General features: G+C 42.0%; 1 protein-coding gene and 1 long non-coding RNA gene across 5 annotated transcripts in view; one reads left to right on the top strand and one right to left on the bottom strand.

Moving 5' to 3' along the window:
• Positions 1 to 20,458, bottom strand: part of MAP4K3 (mitogen-activated protein kinase kinase kinase kinase 3) — a 306,530-nt gene that overhangs the window by 59,108 nt on the left and 226,964 nt on the right. For 2 of the 4 annotated variants that reach the window (XM_077282921.1, XM_077282922.1), the window contains exons 14-15: positions 11,675 to 11,733; positions 10,962 to 11,024 (exon numbers count right to left, since the gene is read on the bottom strand). In XM_077282921.1, coding sequence (XP_077139036.1) covers positions 10,962 to 11,024; positions 11,675 to 11,733 — 122 coding nt within the window. The remainder of the gene's footprint in view (positions 1 to 10,961; positions 11,025 to 11,674; positions 11,734 to 20,458) is intronic. The other 2 variants (XM_077282923.1, XM_077282924.1) reach the window with 1 other exon arrangement.
• On the top strand, positions 7,507 to 10,876 carry LOC143804644 (uncharacterized). The gene is made up of 3 exons (XR_013221073.1): positions 7,507 to 7,624; positions 9,442 to 9,568; positions 10,754 to 10,876. It is a non-coding gene; the product is annotated as an uncharacterized LOC143804644 (long non-coding RNA).

Raw genomic sequence — 20,458 nt, 5'->3', positions numbered from 1 at the left:
CGGGCTAAGTGCAGTACACACTTAGCCTTACTGACATTTTGATCGTTAACAAAGACGAAGATACATATACCACAAAGAACATACAGGTATTAACTTTAGATTTATTATGCAAAAAACACAATGACGGAAATCAGTAAAACTGAGATTAGTGTGTACAAAAACAAATAAATGTGTAATTTATTGAGGAAGAGACAAGTAAAGAATGCTGAGCCTCACTGCATTTGGAGAAAACAAGCCTTTTACAAGGGGAGCGCAGGTTCCCTTCAATTACATTAATATCCCAAATCTAAATTCAAAATATAAATGGATGGCAGCGAGACACATCACCAATGGATCACGCTCACAGATGCCATTCTGACCTCACTTTCTGCCACAAGCCATATTATGCACTACCGTTCAAAAGTTTAGGGTCACCCAGACAATTTTGTGTTTTCCATGAAAACGCATACTTTTATTAATCAAATGAGTTGCCAAATGAATTGAAAATCTAGTCCAGACATTGACAAGGTTCGAAAAAAGATTTTTATTTGAAATAAAAATTTTCTCCTTCAAACTTTGCTTCCGTCAAGGAATGTACCCTTTGCAGCAATTACAGCATTGCAGACCTTTGGCATTCTAGAAGTTAATTTTCTGAGGTAATCTGGAGAAATTTCACCCCATGCTTCCAGAAGGCGCTCCCACAAGTTGGCTTGGATTGTTGGGCACTTTTTTCGCACCTTACGGTCAAGCTGCTCCCACAACAACTCAATGGGGTTGAGATCTGGTGACTGCGCTGGCCACTCCATTACAGATAGAATACCAGCTGCCTACTTCTTCCTTAAATAGTTCTTGCATAATTTGGAGGTGTGATTTGGGTCCTGTTGTAGGATGAAATTGGCTCCAATCAAGCGCTGTCCACAGGGTATGGCATGGCATTGCAAAATGGAGTGATAGCCTTCCTTATTCAATATCCCTTCTACCTTATACAAATCTCCCACTTTACCAGCACCAAAGCAACCCCAGACCATCACATTACCTCCACCATGCTTGACAGATGGTGTCAGGCACTCTTCCAGTATCTTTTCAGTTGTTCTGCGTCTCACAAATGTTCTTCTGTGTGATCTAAACACCTCAAACTTGGATTCGTCTGTCCATAACAGTTTTTTCCAATCTTCCTCTGTCCAATGTCTGTGTTCTTTTGCCCATATTAATCTTTTCCTTTTATTAGCCAGTCTCAGATATGGCTTTCTCTTTGCCACTCTGCCCTGAAGGCCAGCATCCCGGAGTCGCCTCTTCACTGTAGACGTTGACACTGGCGTTTTGCGTGTACTATTTAATGAAGCTGCCAGTTGAGGACCTGTGAGGCGTTGATTTCTCAAACTATAAACTCTAATGTACTTGTCTTGTTGCTCAGTTGTGCAGAGGGGCCTCCCACTTTTCTTTCTACTCTGGTTAGAGCCTGTTTGTGCTCTCCTCTGAAGGGAGTAGTACACACCATTGTAGGATATCTTCAGTTTCTTGGCAATTTCTCGCATGGAATAGCCTTCATTTCTAAAAACAAGAATAGACTGTCGAGTTTCACATGAAAGTTCTTTTTTTTCTGGCCATTTTGAGTTTAATGGAACCAACAAATGTAATGCTCCAGATTCTCAACTAGCTCAAAGGAAAGTCAGGTTTATAGCTTCTCTAATCAGCCAAACTGTTTTCAGCTGTGCTAACATACTTGCACAAAGGTTTTCAGGGGTATTCTAACCATCCATTAGCCTTCTTACAGTTAGCAAACACAAAGTACCATAAGAACACTGGAGTGATAGTTGTTGCAAATGGGTCTCTATACACCTATGAAGATATTGCATTACAAACCAGAAGTTTGCAGCTAGAATAGTCATTTATCACATTAACAATGTATAGAGTGTATTTCTGAGTCATTTAATGTTAGCTTCATTGGAAAAAACTGTTCTTTAAAAAATAAGGAAGTTTCTAAGTGACCCTAAACTTTTGAACGGTAGTGTATATTTTAACTCTACATATATATAGTAGTCAAGCACAAGTCTATATACAAAGCAAGCCTTGACATAGTCTTTTTCCATAATGCATGAGACAAGTGTTCGTCAAACCACAGCTCTTTGGCGTATGAACTTTACCCACTTCCGCCCACAACAACTCAACAGAAATTCCCCAGACTGAAGCCTCATTCACACATGTATGCGAAAAAAATTGTACCAGTGTCATCAGTGTTTTTATTAGTGTCATCAGTGTGTCAGTTTTTACCATCAGTGTGTCAGTTTTTACCATCAGTGTGTCAGTTGTTATTATCAGTGTGTCAGTTTTTACCATCAGTATGTCAGTTTAACCATCAGTGTATCTTCAGTGTGTCATCAGAGTGTCCGTTTTTACCATGAATGAGTCATCAGTGTTTTTTATAGATGGATAAAGAAAAATAAATTAAAAAGCTTCTCCTATACTTTGCAACGTTAAACATGAGCGGCACACTGCTGGCACACGGAAGCTGTACGTGTTTCTCGCTGACCCATAGACTTATATAGGTCCTTGTCATTTGTGCTGCCGGGAAACATGGACATGTGAAGAGCAATATAGATTATAATGCGTAAGCGCTGTAGCCGTGTAAGAGCCGGATACAGCACATACATGTTACACAGACATCTAAATGACGCCTAAGTATTTAAATCGAGTCTGTCATGCCCAAAATGCTAATGAAACCCCTTGTATAGATATTTAGAGGAATTAGCTCTATACAGAATCATACTTATAATATAGATTTTAGTGATTTAACTGCCCCCCCCCCAAAAGATTTTGTATGCAAATGAAGAGGCTTCAGTGCACCCTTGGTGTGACCAGAGGATTAATCAGCAGCTCTGCATTTTGCAGATAATGTAGGAGCCCCGCCGTGCTCCCTGTGCGCTCTTGTCACAGGCTCCTGTCTGCAGTAGAATACTGAGCGGCAGCTGCAGACAGGAGCCAGTGATAAGAGTGCACCCTGACACTGCAGAAGACCACCTGTGCACAGTTCATTGATTTTTTTCAGTGGGCACTCTCATTTCTGGTTCCTATCTGCAGACTCTCTGCCCAGTACTGTACGATAGATGGGAGCAGAACTACAGATAGAAGCCAGTGAGGAGAATACACTGACACTGTCGGAGAAGCAAGCGGCTGGGCTACTGCAGGCCATGCAAATGGGGCACCAAAGACCCTTGAGTTGCTTACAATTTTTTTTTCCTGGCAACTAATGCACTATAATCTATACTGTGAGCATGCTTTTTATAGGGGCTAAGTCCCCTACATAACTGTATAAGGGGTTTAATTACCATTTTGACGGTGACAGACTCCCTTTAACAATAATGAAAATACATTTTGGGAATAGACAATTTGACAATAGAAATATCTGTCATTCTTCAGTGCACTTTTTACTTTTCTACTTTATCCCAAAGTGTTGCCAAAGATATTTGAAGGTACAAAGTACACAATGTACATGGAAACACCTGGGTGGATGAATGAATGCAAATGTCCAGTGATATCGGGGTGTCGAGAAAGTACAAATATAGACATTTCTAAACTGGTTGTATCAAGTTGTCCCCCTTAAAAAGTGCAATAAAATATAACCCTGGTCTACAAGTTCTGACATTTATCAGAATAAAAATGAAGAATCTTGTTAGAAAGCTCCCGGAAATACATCCATGCAAACAGCCTGGGTTAAATAGAATAGCTACAAGCTGCAAATAATTAGCAAATGCAAAACAGGTAGATGCCATCAGCAGTGGGCACATGCCTGCCAAAGCACACTAACTGCTTGTACCATGCAGAATGGGGAAACAGAAGCAGTAAATGCCTTATATATGGCAGCGTTAAAGAGTAACTAAAACTTTATTACGGTACTTTTTTTTTTTTTTAAAGGTCTGAATGCCCTTCTAATTGTCATGTGATCCAAAAAAAAAAAACACATTCAAGAGGTGCGCAGCTCATGAGACAGGAACACATAGCTCCTGCCTGAATGCACAACCACAGCAGAGTACACACTCACTAGAATCATCAGTTTCCTAGCCTGTACTTTCTACTCAATCCATATTCCGCTCTACTGTCGCCTGAGCTGTGCATTTCTGGAGGGGTATCTGTACATTTTTGGAGGAGTTTGAGTGGTAGGTGGGGTCTCATGACTCAGGCCCCCAAGATCTGCTTGCAATTAAGAAGGAACTTAAAAAAATAAAAAAAAATAAAATAATATATATATATATATATATATATATATATATATATATATATATATATATATATATATATATATATAAACAATGATAGAGTGCTTGTAATTTATTAGATTACCATTGTTTTAAAAATGTCAGATGAAAGCCATCTATAGAAATTCTATATCTTTGCTCATAATAACATTTTACAGTTTTATGTTACTCGGTGTGTGTGGACTAAGCCTGGTCACGGGCTGGGTGATATCTTAGTAAATGGAATCACTCAATAATAACACTACTATGTGCCTAAATCATGAAGACCAAAATGGCACAATTTTGAAAAATCCATATGTAGATGTGCACTAAATCGTAAGGCATATGGAAAGAAAAACTACTGTGGCTGCAGGGTCTTCTAACGTTTTATTTAACTTAAAAGTAGAAAGAACGGATATTATGGGCTGGACATTTTTTAAAGCACCACTCTAGAGCTTTTTTCTTTTAATTGCAGCGCTGGATTGGTGCTACTAATGTACTGTAAGTTTCTTGCACCTAGTCTCATATTACCAGCCGCCAACTTCATCTTTTACTAATGCCACTCAGGTCAGTCTTCTGCACGGTTACCTGCAGATCGCTCCAGACGTCACAACTCAATATACAGGTGCTTCTCAAAAAGCTATAATATCATCAAAAAGTTAATTTATTTCAGTTGTTCAACACAAAAAGTGAAACTGATAGATTATATAGAGTCATTACAGAGTGATCTATTTCACGTGTTTATTTCTGCAAATGTTGATGATTATGGCTTACAGCCAATGAAAGAAAACCCAATAGTCATTATCTCAGTAAATTAGAATACTTTATAACATCAGCTTGAAAAATGATTTTAAAATTCGAAATGCCTACTGAAATGTATGTTCAGTAAATGCACTCAACACTTGATCGGGGCTCCTTTTGCATCAATTACTGCATCAATGCGGCATGGCATGGCGGTGATCAGCCTGTGGCACTGCTGAGGTGTTATGGTTGCTTTGATAGCAGACTTCAGCTCATCTGCATTGTTGGGTCTGGTGTCTCATCTTCCTCTTGATGATTCCCCATAGATTCTCTATGGGGTTAAGGTCAGGCGAGTTTGCTGGCCAATCAAGCACAGTGATACTGTTGTTTGTAAACCAGGTATTGGTACTTTGGCAGTGTGGACAGGTGCCAAGTCCTGCTGGAAAATTACATTTCCATCTCCAAAAAGCTTGTAGGCAGAGGGGAGCATTAAATGCTCTAAAATTTCCTGGTAGACGGCTGCGCTGACTTTGGTCTTGATAAAACCTACACCAGCAGATGACATGGCTCCCCAAACCATCACTGATTGTGGAAACTTCACACTAGACCTTAAGCAGCTTGGATTGTGTGTCTCTCCACTTTCTCCAGGACCTGGTGCGAGTGCTGTGCGATTTTTTTCTCAGCCGATCCAGATTTTTCTCAGTCCGATTTCGGCTGAGAAAAAAAATCGCAAATGAAAAGACACCTATTAAATAACATTGGTCCGAGTGCAATCCGATTTTTTATCGGATTGCACTCGTCCGTTTTCCCTGGAAGTGCAAAGGGGCCCTTAACCCGCCATACAATTCCAGAGACATGGGCCTTTTTACATACCATGGTTCTAATTTCTATAGTATGGTCCTTACTAAGGGGGCAGTGTTCACAGGACTCTTGAGGCGTCTTAAATAGGTTACTTTGCATTATCACCCTGAAAGCATTGCCTCCTTCAAAAGGCCATAAAAAAAAAGAAAAAAAATAAGTAAAGAAGCCCATAACATGGAACCACATGGAGGGAACTACTTGGACAACTCCCTGTCATACCCCATGCTTGGCCCTAAGAAAATAAATAAGCTTATACTCGCCTCTTGTTCCTACACCGTTCCCACAGTGACAGCGCTGGCGTCACTGTCTCCACCTTTGGACAAATTGATCATGAAGAGGAAGTCAGAGATCAGCTATAGTCCTGGCTTCCACTTCCTGTTCAACTAGTACATAGGCGGGACCAGTGACGCCAGCGCTGATTGGGTGCCGGGGTCACATGACACAACAACCGCACGCGAACCTCAGGGAGAGGGAGTGCCGACACAGCTGTAACTGCACCAGCTCGGGAGTATAGGCATTTTTATTTTATCAGGGCCAAGTGTACGGTATGACAATGAGCTGACCTAGTAGTGGAAACCCCTTTAAGCGATTCTTTTCTGACATTTATTGTCTACAGGTTCCACGCATGGATCACAGATATCAGCAACCTACTCTATTTTAGAAATTCTAACCACTGTTCAAAATAAATGTCGCAAGCTAGCCCAGAATCAAGACGGCTAGCGCACGTTCCTCAGACACCTAATATGTTCATAGTAATTCTTGGTCAGCGGGCAGGAATCCCTTAATCGGCGTATGGCGTTTTGGGCCATCTGATACAAGGCCGGTCTGCTTGTTATTCCGCACAAGCCTCTGGCATAATTACCTGTGCTGAGCATGCCAAGTCCTCCTGGACATAAAGAAACTGATGTTTAAACCATTTTGGCCCAACTAGGAAAGTGACCAGTTTTTTTGGGAGCAAACCCAAATCTGTCTTTTTGAGATGTTGGCTGTTTGTCATAAATTAATACCAGAACAGAGACAGTCAAAACAAAGAGGGAAAGTAAAAATCTTGCAAATGTGAGAGGTTGTTCAGCTGCCACCCGGAGAATCGCATCTTACGTGACATTCTCATGAACATGACATCTGTCAGTGCTGCTTAAAGTAGTATCAAAGGCTTACAAGGCAAACAGCATCAACTATAAATAAGAGCGCCGTGGAAGGCAGGAAAACGAGCGTCTATACTGCTATACAATATACGCGAAGGATATGGAGATAAATATTTCCCCATGGAAACAGGCAGCAGGGAGGAAGATGTGATTATGGCTATGGAAGATAAAATCGTTGTCATCTCTCTTATGTATGCACTCTTCTATCCAGAGCTGCTCCAAACACAGAAATATAAAGAGATGAAAAATGGCACCAACTGCAATGTCTGAGTCTGATAAAGCTTTAATTTTTGCTATTCTCATAATATAGCACTAAAAAAAATAATAAAATCAGAGCTGCTCACTCCCGAGGGAGCCAGTGCTGCTTTTCTGCTGCTGTCGCCAGTGTTTTGCTTGCCAGGCTGCACAATTACAGTGCCCTTAACTGCAGCAGCCAATCAGTGGGTCAGCGGTAAGGCGGATGTGGCGTCACTGAGCCCAGTGATTGGCTGCTGCATTCACAGGTGCTGAAGCTGTGACATCACAACTGAAGCCTGACAACAAACAACCAAGAAGGTAGTGGCGAAAAGTAACCACAGAAGCCAAGGAGCTCTAATTTTATTATTTTTGCCTGGCGAGGGCATGAAAAAATAAAGTAAAATTGAGAACTCCTTCGTCTCAGCTAGGGTAACGTTTGCCTGCCCACCACATGGCCGCATTGCATCCAATGTGTATTTCACCATAAAAGTGTCAGTGGATTTTTAGAAGTTATATGTACAGTGCCTACAAGTAGCAGCAAAAAAGAATGTTATTTCTTTCTTTCTTTTTTTTTTTAAATTGTGAAAAGTCTTTTCAGAGGGTCATTTATTATTCAACCCCTCAACCCACCAGAATTCTGTTTGGTTCCCCTAAAGTATTAAGAAGTAGTTCAGGCACAAAGAACAATGAGCTTCACATGTTTGGATTAATTATCTCTTTTTCCAGCCTTTTCTGACTATTTAAGACCCTCCCCAAACTTGTGAACAGCACTCATACATGGTCAACATGGGAAAGACAAAGGAGCATTCCAAGGCCATCAGAGACAAGATCGTGGAGGGTCACAAGGCTGGCAAGGGGTACAAAACCCTTTCCAAGGAGTTGGGCCTACCTGTCTCCACTGTTGGGAGCATCATCCGGAAGTGGAAGGCTTATGGAACTACTGTTAGCCTTCCACGTACTGGACAGCCTTTGAAAGTTTCCTCCCGTGCCGAGGCCAGGCTTGTCCGAAGAGTCAAGGCTAACCCAAGGACAACAAGGAAGGAGCTCCGGGAAGAGTCATGGCAGTGGGGACATTGGTTTTAGTCAATACCATAAGTAAAGTACTCCACCGCAATGGTCTCCGTTCCAGACGAGCCCGTAAGGTACCTTTACTTTCAAAGCGTCATGTCAAGGCTCGTCTACAGTTTGCTCATGATCACTTGGAGGACTCTGAGACTGACTGGTTCAAGGTTCTCTGGTCTGATGAGACCAAGATCGAGATCTTTGGTGCCAACCACACACGTGACGTTTGGAGACTGGATGGCACTGCATACGACCCCAAGAATACCATCCCTACAGTCAAGCATGGTGGTGGCAGCATCATGCTGTGGGGCTGTTTCTCAGCCAAGGGGCCTGGCCATCTGGTCCGCATCCATGGGAAGATGGATAGCACGGCCTACCTGGAGATTTTGGCCAAGAACCTCCGCTCCTCCATCAAGGATCTTAAGATGGGTCGTCATTTCATCTTCCAACAAGACAACGACCCAAAGCACACAGCCAAGAAAACCAAGGCCTGGTTCAAGAGGCAAAAAATCAAGGTGTTGCAGTGGCCTAGTCAGTCTCCTGACCTTAACCCAATTGAAAACTTGTGGAAGGAGCTCAAGATTAAAGTCCACATGAGACACCCAAAGAACCTAGATAACTTGGAGAAGATCTCCATGGAGGAGTGGGCCAAGATAACTCCAGAGACCTGTGCCGGCCTGATCAGGTCTTATAAAAGACGATTATTAACTGTAATTGCAAACAAAGGTTATTCCACAAAATATTAAACCTAGGGGTTGAATAATTATTGACCCACACTTTTATGTTTAAAATTTATAAAAATTTAACTGAGCAACAAAACTTTTTGGTTTGTAAGATTTATGCATCTGTTAATAAATCCTGCTCTTGTTTGAAGTTTGAAGGCTCTAACTTATTTGCATCTTATTAAACCTGCTAAATCTGCAGGGGGTTGAATACTACTTTTAGGCACTGTATGTGATTGACAATTATGACAGGCCACACAATTCTGCATAAACTGCATGGTCATAAACAATTTGTTAATTTCTAAAAATCGGTTTGAAAGCCAGAGGCTACTATGAGGGATACTATTGAGGCAAATAGGGCTGACACCTACATGCTCACTCACTGCAGTGAAGCAAGCGATGTCCAAAGGATGAACGTCGGGAGTCTATCTGACCTTGTTTTTGTTTGTGTCTGTCTTTTAGTGAAGACCAGAGAAGGACCGGGCAAATGTTGCCAGGAGAGGGCCGAGGGATTGCTAAAGTGAACCAGTCAGTGGATTCATGTTGTCCAATGTTGTGAATCAGAGTCTGGCTGCATGTTTGCAACCAGGTACATTTTGATTTCAAATGTGCCGGCATTTTAGAGAAAACATTTTTAGTTTAAAGATCCTTGTATGTATATAGGGAGAGACTTGTCAATCATCTGGAGTAGTCGCCTCCAGCTCAAAAATATTTCCAGAATCCGTCCTTTCCTCAACCCTTACTCTACCAAAATGCTTGTGCATGCCCTAATCATCTCCCACCTCGACTACTGCAACATCCTCCTCTGTGGCCTACCTTCTAACTCTCTCGTACCCCTCCAGTCCGTCCTTAACTCTGCTGCCCGACTAATTAATCTCTCTCCTCGCTACACTCCTGCTTCTCCTCTTTGCAAATCCCTTCACTGGCTCCCAATTTCCCATCGTATCCAGTTTAAACTACTAACACTGACCTACAAAGCCATCTCTCTAATCTCTCAATATCTTCCCTCACGTAATCTCCGGTCCTCCCAAGACCTCCTCCTCTCCTCCACACTTATTCGCTCCTCACCCAATCGCCTCCAAGACTTCTCCCAAATATCCCCCATCCTCTGGAATTCTGTGCCCCAACACATCCAGTTATCCACCACATTTGGATCCCTCAAAAGAAATCTAAAAACACATGTCTTCAAAGAAGCTTACAGCCTGTAATGACCACACGGCCACCTCAACACCATCGGCCTACTGTCTCCTTCCCCATAATCCTGTAGAATGTAAGCCTGCAAGGGCAGGGTCCTCTTCCCTCTGTATCAGTCTGTCATTGTTAGTTTGTTTATTGTAAGTGATATTTGTATTTTGATGTAACCCCGTCTCATGTACAGCACCATGGAATTAATGGTGCTATATAAATAAATAAATAAATAATAATAATAATAATAGTGCAGGGAGAAGTCGTCCGGTGTGTAAACTGTTTTGATAACATCTCGTGCACTTGGCCGTAACTGTATTCCACGTCAGATTTTTCTTAGCCTAAATCTACATGGAGAGTCGGCAGCAATTCCGCGAATCAGCCCGTATACAGACATATTGGCTTACAGTACAGGCGATTACAAGAATTGACAATGATAGAAATAATGTAAAAACCCAAGTGATATTGGTTCTGGTCTACTTGCCCATTCAATTGAATATTCTGTTGAACGACAAATAGGTTTTAACTATCTTGTGTTAATATTTGGAAATGTTAAAACATATAGTTTGTTTAATATGACATTTTACAGATCTGTACTGGGAAGGATAGCAGAGGACGCACTACATTCTTTAGTCTGGGTGTTAAACGAATCATGATGAACAACGCAGGACTGAAGCACATCCTGTACTGTGCAGACTTATGTCTTGGAGGGAACAACAAGAGAACAACATAGAAGCTAGTTGGAAAGCCAATAAAAGTAGACACAAAGGTAAAGTTGACAAAGAAAAAGAATATACCAGATTAGATCTTGCAGTGTAGTATATTTCTTCTGCACTGTCCAAAAAATCGTCCCTGTCGAGCTGTTTAGCAGACAGATAGCCAAGTTATTTACAGTGATTGAAAGCGGCACATATACAAGAGGGAATATCACTTGGAAGATCTAAAAAAATAAGTCTCAAAACCGAGCGCCTGGCCAGGCAACAGCACAACACTCACACCATGCTTGCTAGGAATTTTCACTGATCATAGAAGATAACAGAATAATATAACAGCATTTGGTTAGTGGCAAACACAACCAGAAGTGGTAAGAGCAGGAACCGCAGATGTCCCTCCAGGAATTTCAGATGGACAATAATTATATAAATTGGAGATAATCAAATCAAAAAGTTAGTTAAAACCCCAAAAAGCATTAGCAAGAGAGATGCATTCTGTCTGACCTGCCTCTTAAACAATTTGCCACATGCAGGATCTTTTAAGAAAACAAAAAAGGAAAAAAGCAAATCTTAAGAGGCTAAATAAGAGTAGAAAAAATCATTGATAACCATAATGTGCGGAGTGATGTGATTGCAGCACCTCCATACAACAAACCACAGCTACACAGCGTCCAGCTTCTGACAGCAGCAACATACACATGGAAGGTGCCCATGGTCCCTGGCATCATAGATAATGGTGGCTCACTATAATGTCACACGTCAGTAATAGCAGATGTTCGGATCCTCTAAGTACTCACCAGGTCATGATGAGGCTCCGTCTCTTTCCTCATTGGTGGATCAAACTTTACCTGGCCAACTACATAAGAAAGAAAACAGATTTCCATTCATTTGTAACATTACATTTTTTTCAACGTTTAATTTACCAATGGCATTTCTTAGAACAATATAATAATAATAATAATCTTTATTTTTATATAGTGCCAACATATTCCGCAGCGCTTTACAGTTTGCACACATTATCATCACTGTCCCCGATGAGGCTCACAATCTGAATTCCCTATCAGTATGTCTTTGGAATGTGGGAGGAAACCGGAGAACCCGGAAGAAACCCACGCAAACACGGGGAGAACATACAAACTCCTTGCAAGGCTGCAGTGCTAACCACTGAGCCACCATGCTGCCCCTTAGACAGTATTAGTAATAGTCCGGGACTCATCACCCGTGTAATCGGTGAGTGGTGGCAGCGTGTATGAGCGGGTGTGTGGCCTGGGTCGGTGTGTGATTTATGCTCCCATTACAGCATAGGACAGAGGTTGAATTCTGGACTGAGAGTGGGGAGATAGATTAACCCTTGCAGGCACAACCCCAAGTCGCGTGCTGAGAGCTGGCACGCGACGAATTAGCAGCAGCATGGAGAAGGGATCCGTGACAATTAACCCCCTAACGACCAGAGGTATTTTTGGTTTTGCATTTTCATTTTTTGCTCCCCTTATTCCCAGAGCCATAACTTTTTGTTTTTTTTCGTCAAAATGGTGGCAATGTGTGTACCATATCATGTACTGGAAAACGGGAAAAAAAATTCCAAACGCTGTGAAATTGAAAAAAAAAAGTGCAATTCCACAAATGTTTTTTGTTTGGCTTTTTTACTAGGTTCACTGAATGCTAAACCTGACCTGCCATTATGATTCTCCAGGTCATTACGAGTTCATAGAAACCAAACATGACTAGGTTATTTTTTATCTAAGTGGTGAAAAAAAATTCCAAAGGTTGTTTAAAAAAAATAAAAAAAATTGCGTCTTTCCTATACCTACAGTATAGCATCACCATTTTCCGTGATCTGGGGTCGGGTGAGGGCTTATTTTTTGTGTGCCGAGTGGACGTTTTTAATGATACCATTTTGGAGCAGATACGATCTTTTGATCGCCCGTTATAGCATTTTAATGCAATGTTGCGGTGACCAAAAAAACGTAATTCTGGCGTTTTGCCTTGTTTTCCTCCTTACGTCCTTTAGCAATCAGGTTATTTCTTTTTTATATTGATAGATCGGGCGATTCTGAACGCGGCGATACCAAATATGTGTATGTTTGATTTTTTTATTGTTTTAGTTTGAATGGGCACGAAAAGGGGGGTGATTTCAATTTTTATATATTTTTTAAAACCATTTATTTTTTATTTTTAACTTTTGGCATGATTCAATCGTTTCCATGGGGGACTAGAAGCTGCCATAACCTGATCGGCTCTGCTACATATAGGCGATGATCAGATTGCCTGTATGTAGCAGAATTGCTCACTTGCTATGAAAGATGTTTAGAATTGAGAGTCCTCAGTGGTTGATACCTTTTAATGGCTAACTGAAAAGATGGTAACAAATTGCAAGCTTTCCAGACTACACAGGTCTCTTCATCAGGCATAGACTAAAAAAATTCTGAAGACTCACATATTTATGCACAACACAGCACAGAAAACAAACAAACAAACAAACAAACAACCATGGATAAGACAGGTGGCATGAAGCAGAATTACGATGAGTGATAAACAGTTATGTCCATAAATGTTGGGCCAGTTCTTAGATAAGGAATATTTTATTGTCCTGATTGGGGTCTCTGTTGTGATGACCCCTTATAGTCTGAGGGGCAAGTTCCTTAGTTGATGTAAAAAACATAAATCCATGCGATACAGGAATCCATGTTTTTTTTCCTATACTATGTTGTGCATAAATATGTGATTCTTCAAAATTTGTATTAGTCTTTGCCTGATGAAGGGACCTGAGTAGTCTGGAAAGCTTGCAATTTGTTACCATCTTTTCAGTTAGCCATTAAAAAAGGTATCAACCACTGAAGACTCTCAATTCTAAACATTTTTAAATCCATGCGACACATTTATTCCACCACTAAGACAGTCAAAGGTCGTCATCAGTTTATATTCCCAGACTCTTCTGTCTCTCTGAGTTTTGAAGTTACCTTTTAACACAAGTAATTTCATGTCCATAATGCTATGATTTGGGAGACAAAAATGTATTGCCATAAGTAGATCCATCATAACTGTTTATCACTCATGGTAATCCTGCTTCATGTCACCTGTCTTATCCATGGTTGTTTTTTTTTCTTTTCTGTGCTCTGTTGTGCATAAATATGTGATTCCTCAGAATTTCTATTAGTCTATGCCTGATGAAGAGACCTGAGTAGTCTGGAAAGCTTGCAATTTGTTACCATCTTTTCAGTCAGCCATTAAAAGGTATCAACCACTGAGGATTCTCAATTCTAAACATCTTTCTATCTACTGACTAACACGGTACCAAGATATATATCTTTCCTGTATCACTTGCTATGAGCGCCGACCCCAGGCGGCGCTTACAGCAATCCAGCAGTGACAACCATAGAGGTCTGCAGGAGACCTCTGGTTGTCATGCCAACCCATGGGTGACTTGCGGTCATGTGACATGGACGCCGATGGGCGGGATTTCTGGCACACTTGCTTGAAGCCCGTGTTATATGCTACTGTCAGAGTTTGACAGCGGCATTTAACTAGTTAACAGCCGTGGGTGGTTCAAGATTCCACCCGCGGCTATTAGAGGCACCTGTCAGCTGACATGTGCCGGAAAAGATGTGGGCTCCGGTGTCGGAGCCCACATCAAAGGGAGGGAGTCTGACATCAGCGTACTATTACGCACGATGTCAGGAAGGGGTTAAAGTGAATCTGTCACCAGGTTCTTTTCTGCTCCATCTGAGAGCAGACTGTAGGGACAGAGAACCTGATACCAGTGATTTATCACTTACTGAGCTGCTTTCTGTCATTTTGATAAAATCAGTTATATCTACTGCAGATCGAGCAGTTCTCTGACTACTGAGCTGTGTATAACTCCGCCCACACCACTGATTGTCACTAGGGTTGAGCGACCTTTACTTTTATAGGATCGGGTCGGGTTTCACGAAACCCGACTTTTTCAAAAGTCGGGTCGAGTGAAATCGGCCGATCCTATAAAAAAAGTCGGGGTCGGGGTCGGCCGAAACTTGAAACCCAATGCAGTCCATTGGGTTTCCAATGGTTCCCAGGGTCTGAAGGAGCGGAAACTCTCCTTCAGGCCCTGGGATCCATATTTAAGTGTAAAATAAAGAATTAAAATAAAAAATATCGCTATACTTACCCTCTGACGGGCCCTGGTACTAACCGGGAACCTTCCTTCCTTAGAATCAGCCCTTCCAGGACCTTGCGGTGACGTCGCGGCTTGTGATTGGTCGTGCGGCCGCCCATGTGACCGCTCGCGCGACCAATCACAAGCCGCGACGTCACCGTGACGTCACCGAAGGTCCTGGAAGGGCTGATTCTTAGGAAGGAAGGCTGCCGGAAAGAAGCAGGGCGTGTCCGAGGGTGAGTATATACCTAATAGGAATATACTCACCCTCGGCTTCGTTCCGGCAGCCTTCCTTCCTAAGAATCAGCCCTTCCAGGACCTTCGGTGACGTCACGGTGACGTCGCGGCTTGTGATTGGTCGCGCAAGCGGTCACATGGGCGGCCGCGCGACCAATCACAAGCCGCGACGTCACCGCAAGGTCCTGGAAGGCTGATTCTAAGGAAGGAAGGTTCCCGGTTAGTACCAGGGCCCGTCAGAGGGTAAGTATAGCGATATTTTTTATTTTAATTCTTTATTTTACACTTAAATCTGAATTCCGATACCAATTCCCGATATCTTAAACATATCGGGAATCGGTATCGGAATTCCGATTCCAGATTCAGAAGATCGCCGACTTCATGGCCGACCCCACACAGGTGTCGGGTCGGGTTTCATGAAACCCGAATTTGCCAAAAGTCGGCGACTTCTGAAAATTGCCGACCCGTTTCGCTCAACCCTAATTGTCACCTTTCTACCCACATACAATGTACACAGAAAACTGCCAATCAGTGTTGAGAGCGGAGACATACAGAGCTCATGATTATGCTTGACTATCTAGCAGCAGGTTTACTAGTCCTCTAGTGATAATCTCCTGCTGATAAAACAGTGTTTTTAGCCAAACTTCACTAAGCAGCCCAGTAAGTGGCACATCATTGGAATCAGGGTCTCTGCCCCAACATCATGCTACTCTCAGATTAGGTGGCAATAAGCTGGTGACAGAATCCCTTCAGGTAGCTAAGCTCTTAACTTTTATAACACATTTATAGGAGTGATACAGTGCCATGTAAAAGTTTGAACACCCCTGGTCAAAAGTACTGTTATTGTGAACAGTTAAGCAAGTTTAAGATGAAATGATCTCTAAAAGAGCTAAAGTTAAAGATGACACATTTACATTGTATTTTAGGCAAAAAATATATAGATCGGCATTTTTTACATTTTAAAAATTGCAAAAAGGAAAATGATCCAACGCAAAAGTTTGGGCAGCCTGCATGGTTAGTACTTAGTAACACCCCCTTTTGCAAGTATCACAGTTTGTAAATACTTTTTGTAGCCAGCCAAGAGCCTTTCAATTCTTGTTTGAGTGATTTTTATCCATTCTTCCATGCAAAATTCTTCCAGTTCTGTGAGATTCCTGGGCCAGCCGTTTTTTAACTTCAGCTTCAGCTTTTTAACAGATGGTGTTATGTTTGCATCAAGAATTTGTTCAAATTTCATTGAATCCATTCTTCCTTCTACCTGCAAATGTTTCCCGTGCCGTTGGCTGCCACACAACCCCAAAGCATGATTGATCCACCGCTATTGCTTAATGGTTGGCGAGATGTTCTCTTCCTGAAACTCTGTGCCCTCTTTTCTCCACACATACCTTTGATCACTGTACCAAAAAGAATTCTATTTTAACCTCATTGATCCACAGGATTTGTTTCCAAAATCCATCAGGCTTGTTTAGACTTTCTCTTGCATACTTCTGAAGCGGAATTTTAAGGTGAGGACACAGGACAGGTTTCTTCTGATGACTCTTCCATGAAGGCCATATTTGTGCAGGTGTCTCTGAACAGTAGAACAATGTATCACAAACTCCAGAGTCTGCTAAATCTTTCTGAACTTCTTTTGCAGTCAAGCAGTCATTCTAATTTGCTTCTCTAGCAATCCTACGAACAGCTCTCACTGAAATTTTTCTTTGTCTTCCAGACCTTATCTTGACCTCCACCACTGACATTTCTTAATTACATTTCGAACTGAGGAAAGGGTAACTTAAGGGTATGTGCACACGTTGCGGATTTCTTGCAGAAATTTCCTGAAGAAAACCGGAAATTTTCTGCAAGAAATCCGCATTTTTTTTTTTGCGGTTTTTTTCCGTTTTTTTCGCGTTTTTTTAGCATTCTGCAAGCGTAATTAGCTTGCAGAATGCTAAAGTTTTCCAAGCGATCTGTAGCATCGCTTGGAAAACTGACTGACAAGTTGGTCACACTTGTCAAACATACTGTTTGACAAGTGTGACCAACTTTTTACTATAGATGCAGCTTATGCAGCATCTATAGTAAAAGATAGAATGTTTAAAAATAATAAAAAAAATAAAAAAATGCTTATACTCACCCAGACATCTCATCAGCGGCGTCCGTTCGTCTTCCTATAGCTGGTCTGTGCGCACAGGACCTTCCGTGACGTCACGGTCACGTGAGCGGTCACATGACCGCTCACGACCAATCACAGGACAGTGACGTCATCGGCAAGGTCCTTCGCCGCACATCAGCTACAGGAACTGAAGCGACAGCGTGCAGTGGAGGCGGGAAGACATCGAGGGTGAGTATATCGCTATTTTTTATTTTAATTCTTATTTTTTGACCACTTATATGGTGCCCAGTGCGTGGAGGAGAGTCTCCTCTCCTCCACCCTGGGTACCAACCGCACATAATCTGCTTACTTCCCGCATGGTGTGCACAGCCCCGTGCGGGAAGTAAGCAGATCAATGGACCCCTAGGTGTGCGGAATCCCCTGCAATTCCGCATTTTAATGAACATGTTGCTTTTTTTTCCGCGATGCGATTTTTTCACGGAAAAAAAGGCTACATTTGCACAAAAAATGCGGAATACACTTAAAATAATGGGAGGCATATGTAAGCGTTTTTTTCGCGTTTTTATCACGTTTTTATAGCGAAAAAAACGCGAAAAATACTTAACGTGTGCACATGGCCTGAAAATGCTTTGCTACCTTCTTATAGCCTTCTCCTGCTTTCATTTTCAGAGTGTCAGGCCATGTGCACACGTTAAGTATTTTTCGCGTTTTTTCGCTATAAAAACGTGATAAAAACGCGAAAAAAACGCTATGCCTCCCATATGCCTCCCATTATTTTAAGTGTATTCCGCATTTTTTGTGCAAATGTAGCCTTTTTTTCCGCGAAAAAATCGCATCGCGGAAAAAAAAGCAACATGTTCATTAAAATGCGGAATTGCAGGGGATTCCGCACACCTAGGGGTCCATTGATCTGCTTACTTCCCGCACGGGGCTGTGCACACCATGCGGGAAGTAAGCAGATTATGTGCGGTTGGTACCCAGGGTGGAGGAGAGGAGACTCTCCTCCACGCACTGGGCACCATATAAGTGGTCAAAAAATAAGAATTAAAATAAAAAATAGCGATATACTCACCCTCGATGTCTTCCCGCCTCCACTGCACGCTGTCGCTTCAGTTCCTGTAGCTGATGTGCGGCGAAGGACCTTGCCGATGACGTCACTGTCCTGTGATTGGTCGTGAGCGGTCATGTGACCGCTCACGTGACCGTGACGTCACGGAAGGTCCTGTGCGCACAGACCAGCTATAGGAAGACGAACGGACGCCGCTGATGAGATGTCTGGGTGAGTATAAGCATTTTTTTATTTTTTTTATTATTTTTAAACATTCTATCTTTTACTATAGATGCTGCATAAGCTGCATCTATAGTAAAAAGTTGGTCACACTTGTCAAACAGTATGTTTGACAAGTGTGACCAACTTGTCAGTCAGTTTTCCAAGCGATGCTACAGATCGCTTGGAAAACTTTAGCATTCTGCAAGCTAATTACGCTTGCAGAATGCTAAAAAAAAAACGCAAAAAAAAACGGAAAAAAAAAAATGCGGATTTCTTGCAGAAAATTTCCGGTTTTCTTCAGGAAATTTCTGCAAGAAATCCGCAACGTGTGCACATACCCTTAGGCTAGGTTCACATTGCGTTAATGCAGCCCGTTCAACACATGTTTTAAAAGGGCTGCGTTAACGCAAGTGCCGACATGCTAGCGCAGATAGAGCTAGCAGATGCTCTATCTGCGCGATCGGTGACGGACCCGGAAACGCTGCAGCCCACGTCCCAGGGTCCGTCACTCAATGACGGCACATCGCTAGTGCATGCCCATTATGGGCGTGCGCTAGCGATGCGCCCGAAATAGAGCTCAATGGCAGCGTTAATGGACTGTGTTACACCGCGTTATGCCACGGTGTAACGCAGTCCACCTAACGGACTGCTAAAACGCAATCTGAACCTAGCCTAAGGCAGCTGCTTAGAAGAAGTCATGGCTGCTGTTTTTTGGCACGAGGAGGCTGGGGTTTTTTTTTTATGAAGCTGGGAAATTTGTATCACCTGGCCTTTCCTAACGATAATAGTGAACAAGCCATAACCCTAACAGGCTAATTGCGGTCTGAAACCTTGGTCAAAGTTATCTGAACACACGAATCTCCAAGACTGCCCAAACTTTTGCACTGAACCATTTTCCTTTTCGTAATTTTTCAAATGTGAAAAATGGCAAGATATATTTGCCTAAAATGCAAAGGAAATGTGTCATCTTTAACATTAGCCCTTTTAGAGATCATTTCATCTTCAACATGCTTAACTTTTCTCAATAAGAGTAATTTTGACCAGGGGCAACCAAACTTTTACATGACACTGTACCCCAGAGTTCTTGTGTGGATACTTCCTTGGTCCACTGCCTGTCTTGGTTTATCTTGGTCCAGGAAAGCCATGTCACTCAATCGTAGTGACTGGTGGAGGACCAGGGAAGAACCAGGGAACAATGGGACAGAAGCAGCGGGAAATTATTATGGCATTACTAGTGTTGTAAAATGTTTTATAGTAATTAATAACCCTTTTATAGACTCACTATTTGATAAGCTTGTGTATACACTTTTTATATTTGAGCAGACAGCCATATTATTGCCTCCACTGTAAATATGCACGTTTGGCCAAGTGACAAGTCCCTCTGCAAGTCTAATGCCCTGAACTAGCAGCAGTCCTAGTTATACTTTGTGTGTGAGCTCTCTAATGCGGTTGGTTTAGTTCATCAGGCCTGTGGTCAGGCCTAATTTGTAGCTGTAAATGACACCATATTGGACATCTGCCCAAAGCCTACCTATATACTGAATTCTGCAGACAGACAGCCCACAGAGCTACAATATAGAGGGAGCACACAGGTTACACCGTACATTGTGTTACTGAATATACAGGAACACAACACATGCACAAACTGGTTGCACTAAATACTTTTTCAACCTATATCATAAAATCTTGAGGATGAGAGGATGCACTGTACTACTTTTCAATGTAAGAGGCAGTACATGCTGGTATGTAGCTGAATTAAAGAAATTCTGCAAATGAATACTGGATCAAAATTCCTATTCAGAGATATAAAAGACTGATCTCCAGGTCTCCAATATGTTTTATGGCAG

The sequence above is a fragment of the Ranitomeya variabilis genome, chromosome 2 (genome assembly GCF_051348905.1).
Source record: "Ranitomeya variabilis isolate aRanVar5 chromosome 2, aRanVar5.hap1, whole genome shotgun sequence".
NCBI classification, from domain to species: domain Eukaryota; kingdom Metazoa; phylum Chordata; class Amphibia; order Anura; family Dendrobatidae; genus Ranitomeya; species Ranitomeya variabilis.
Note: the sequence above shows the minus strand (reverse complement) of the source record. Positions and strands in the feature narration are given on the sequence as shown.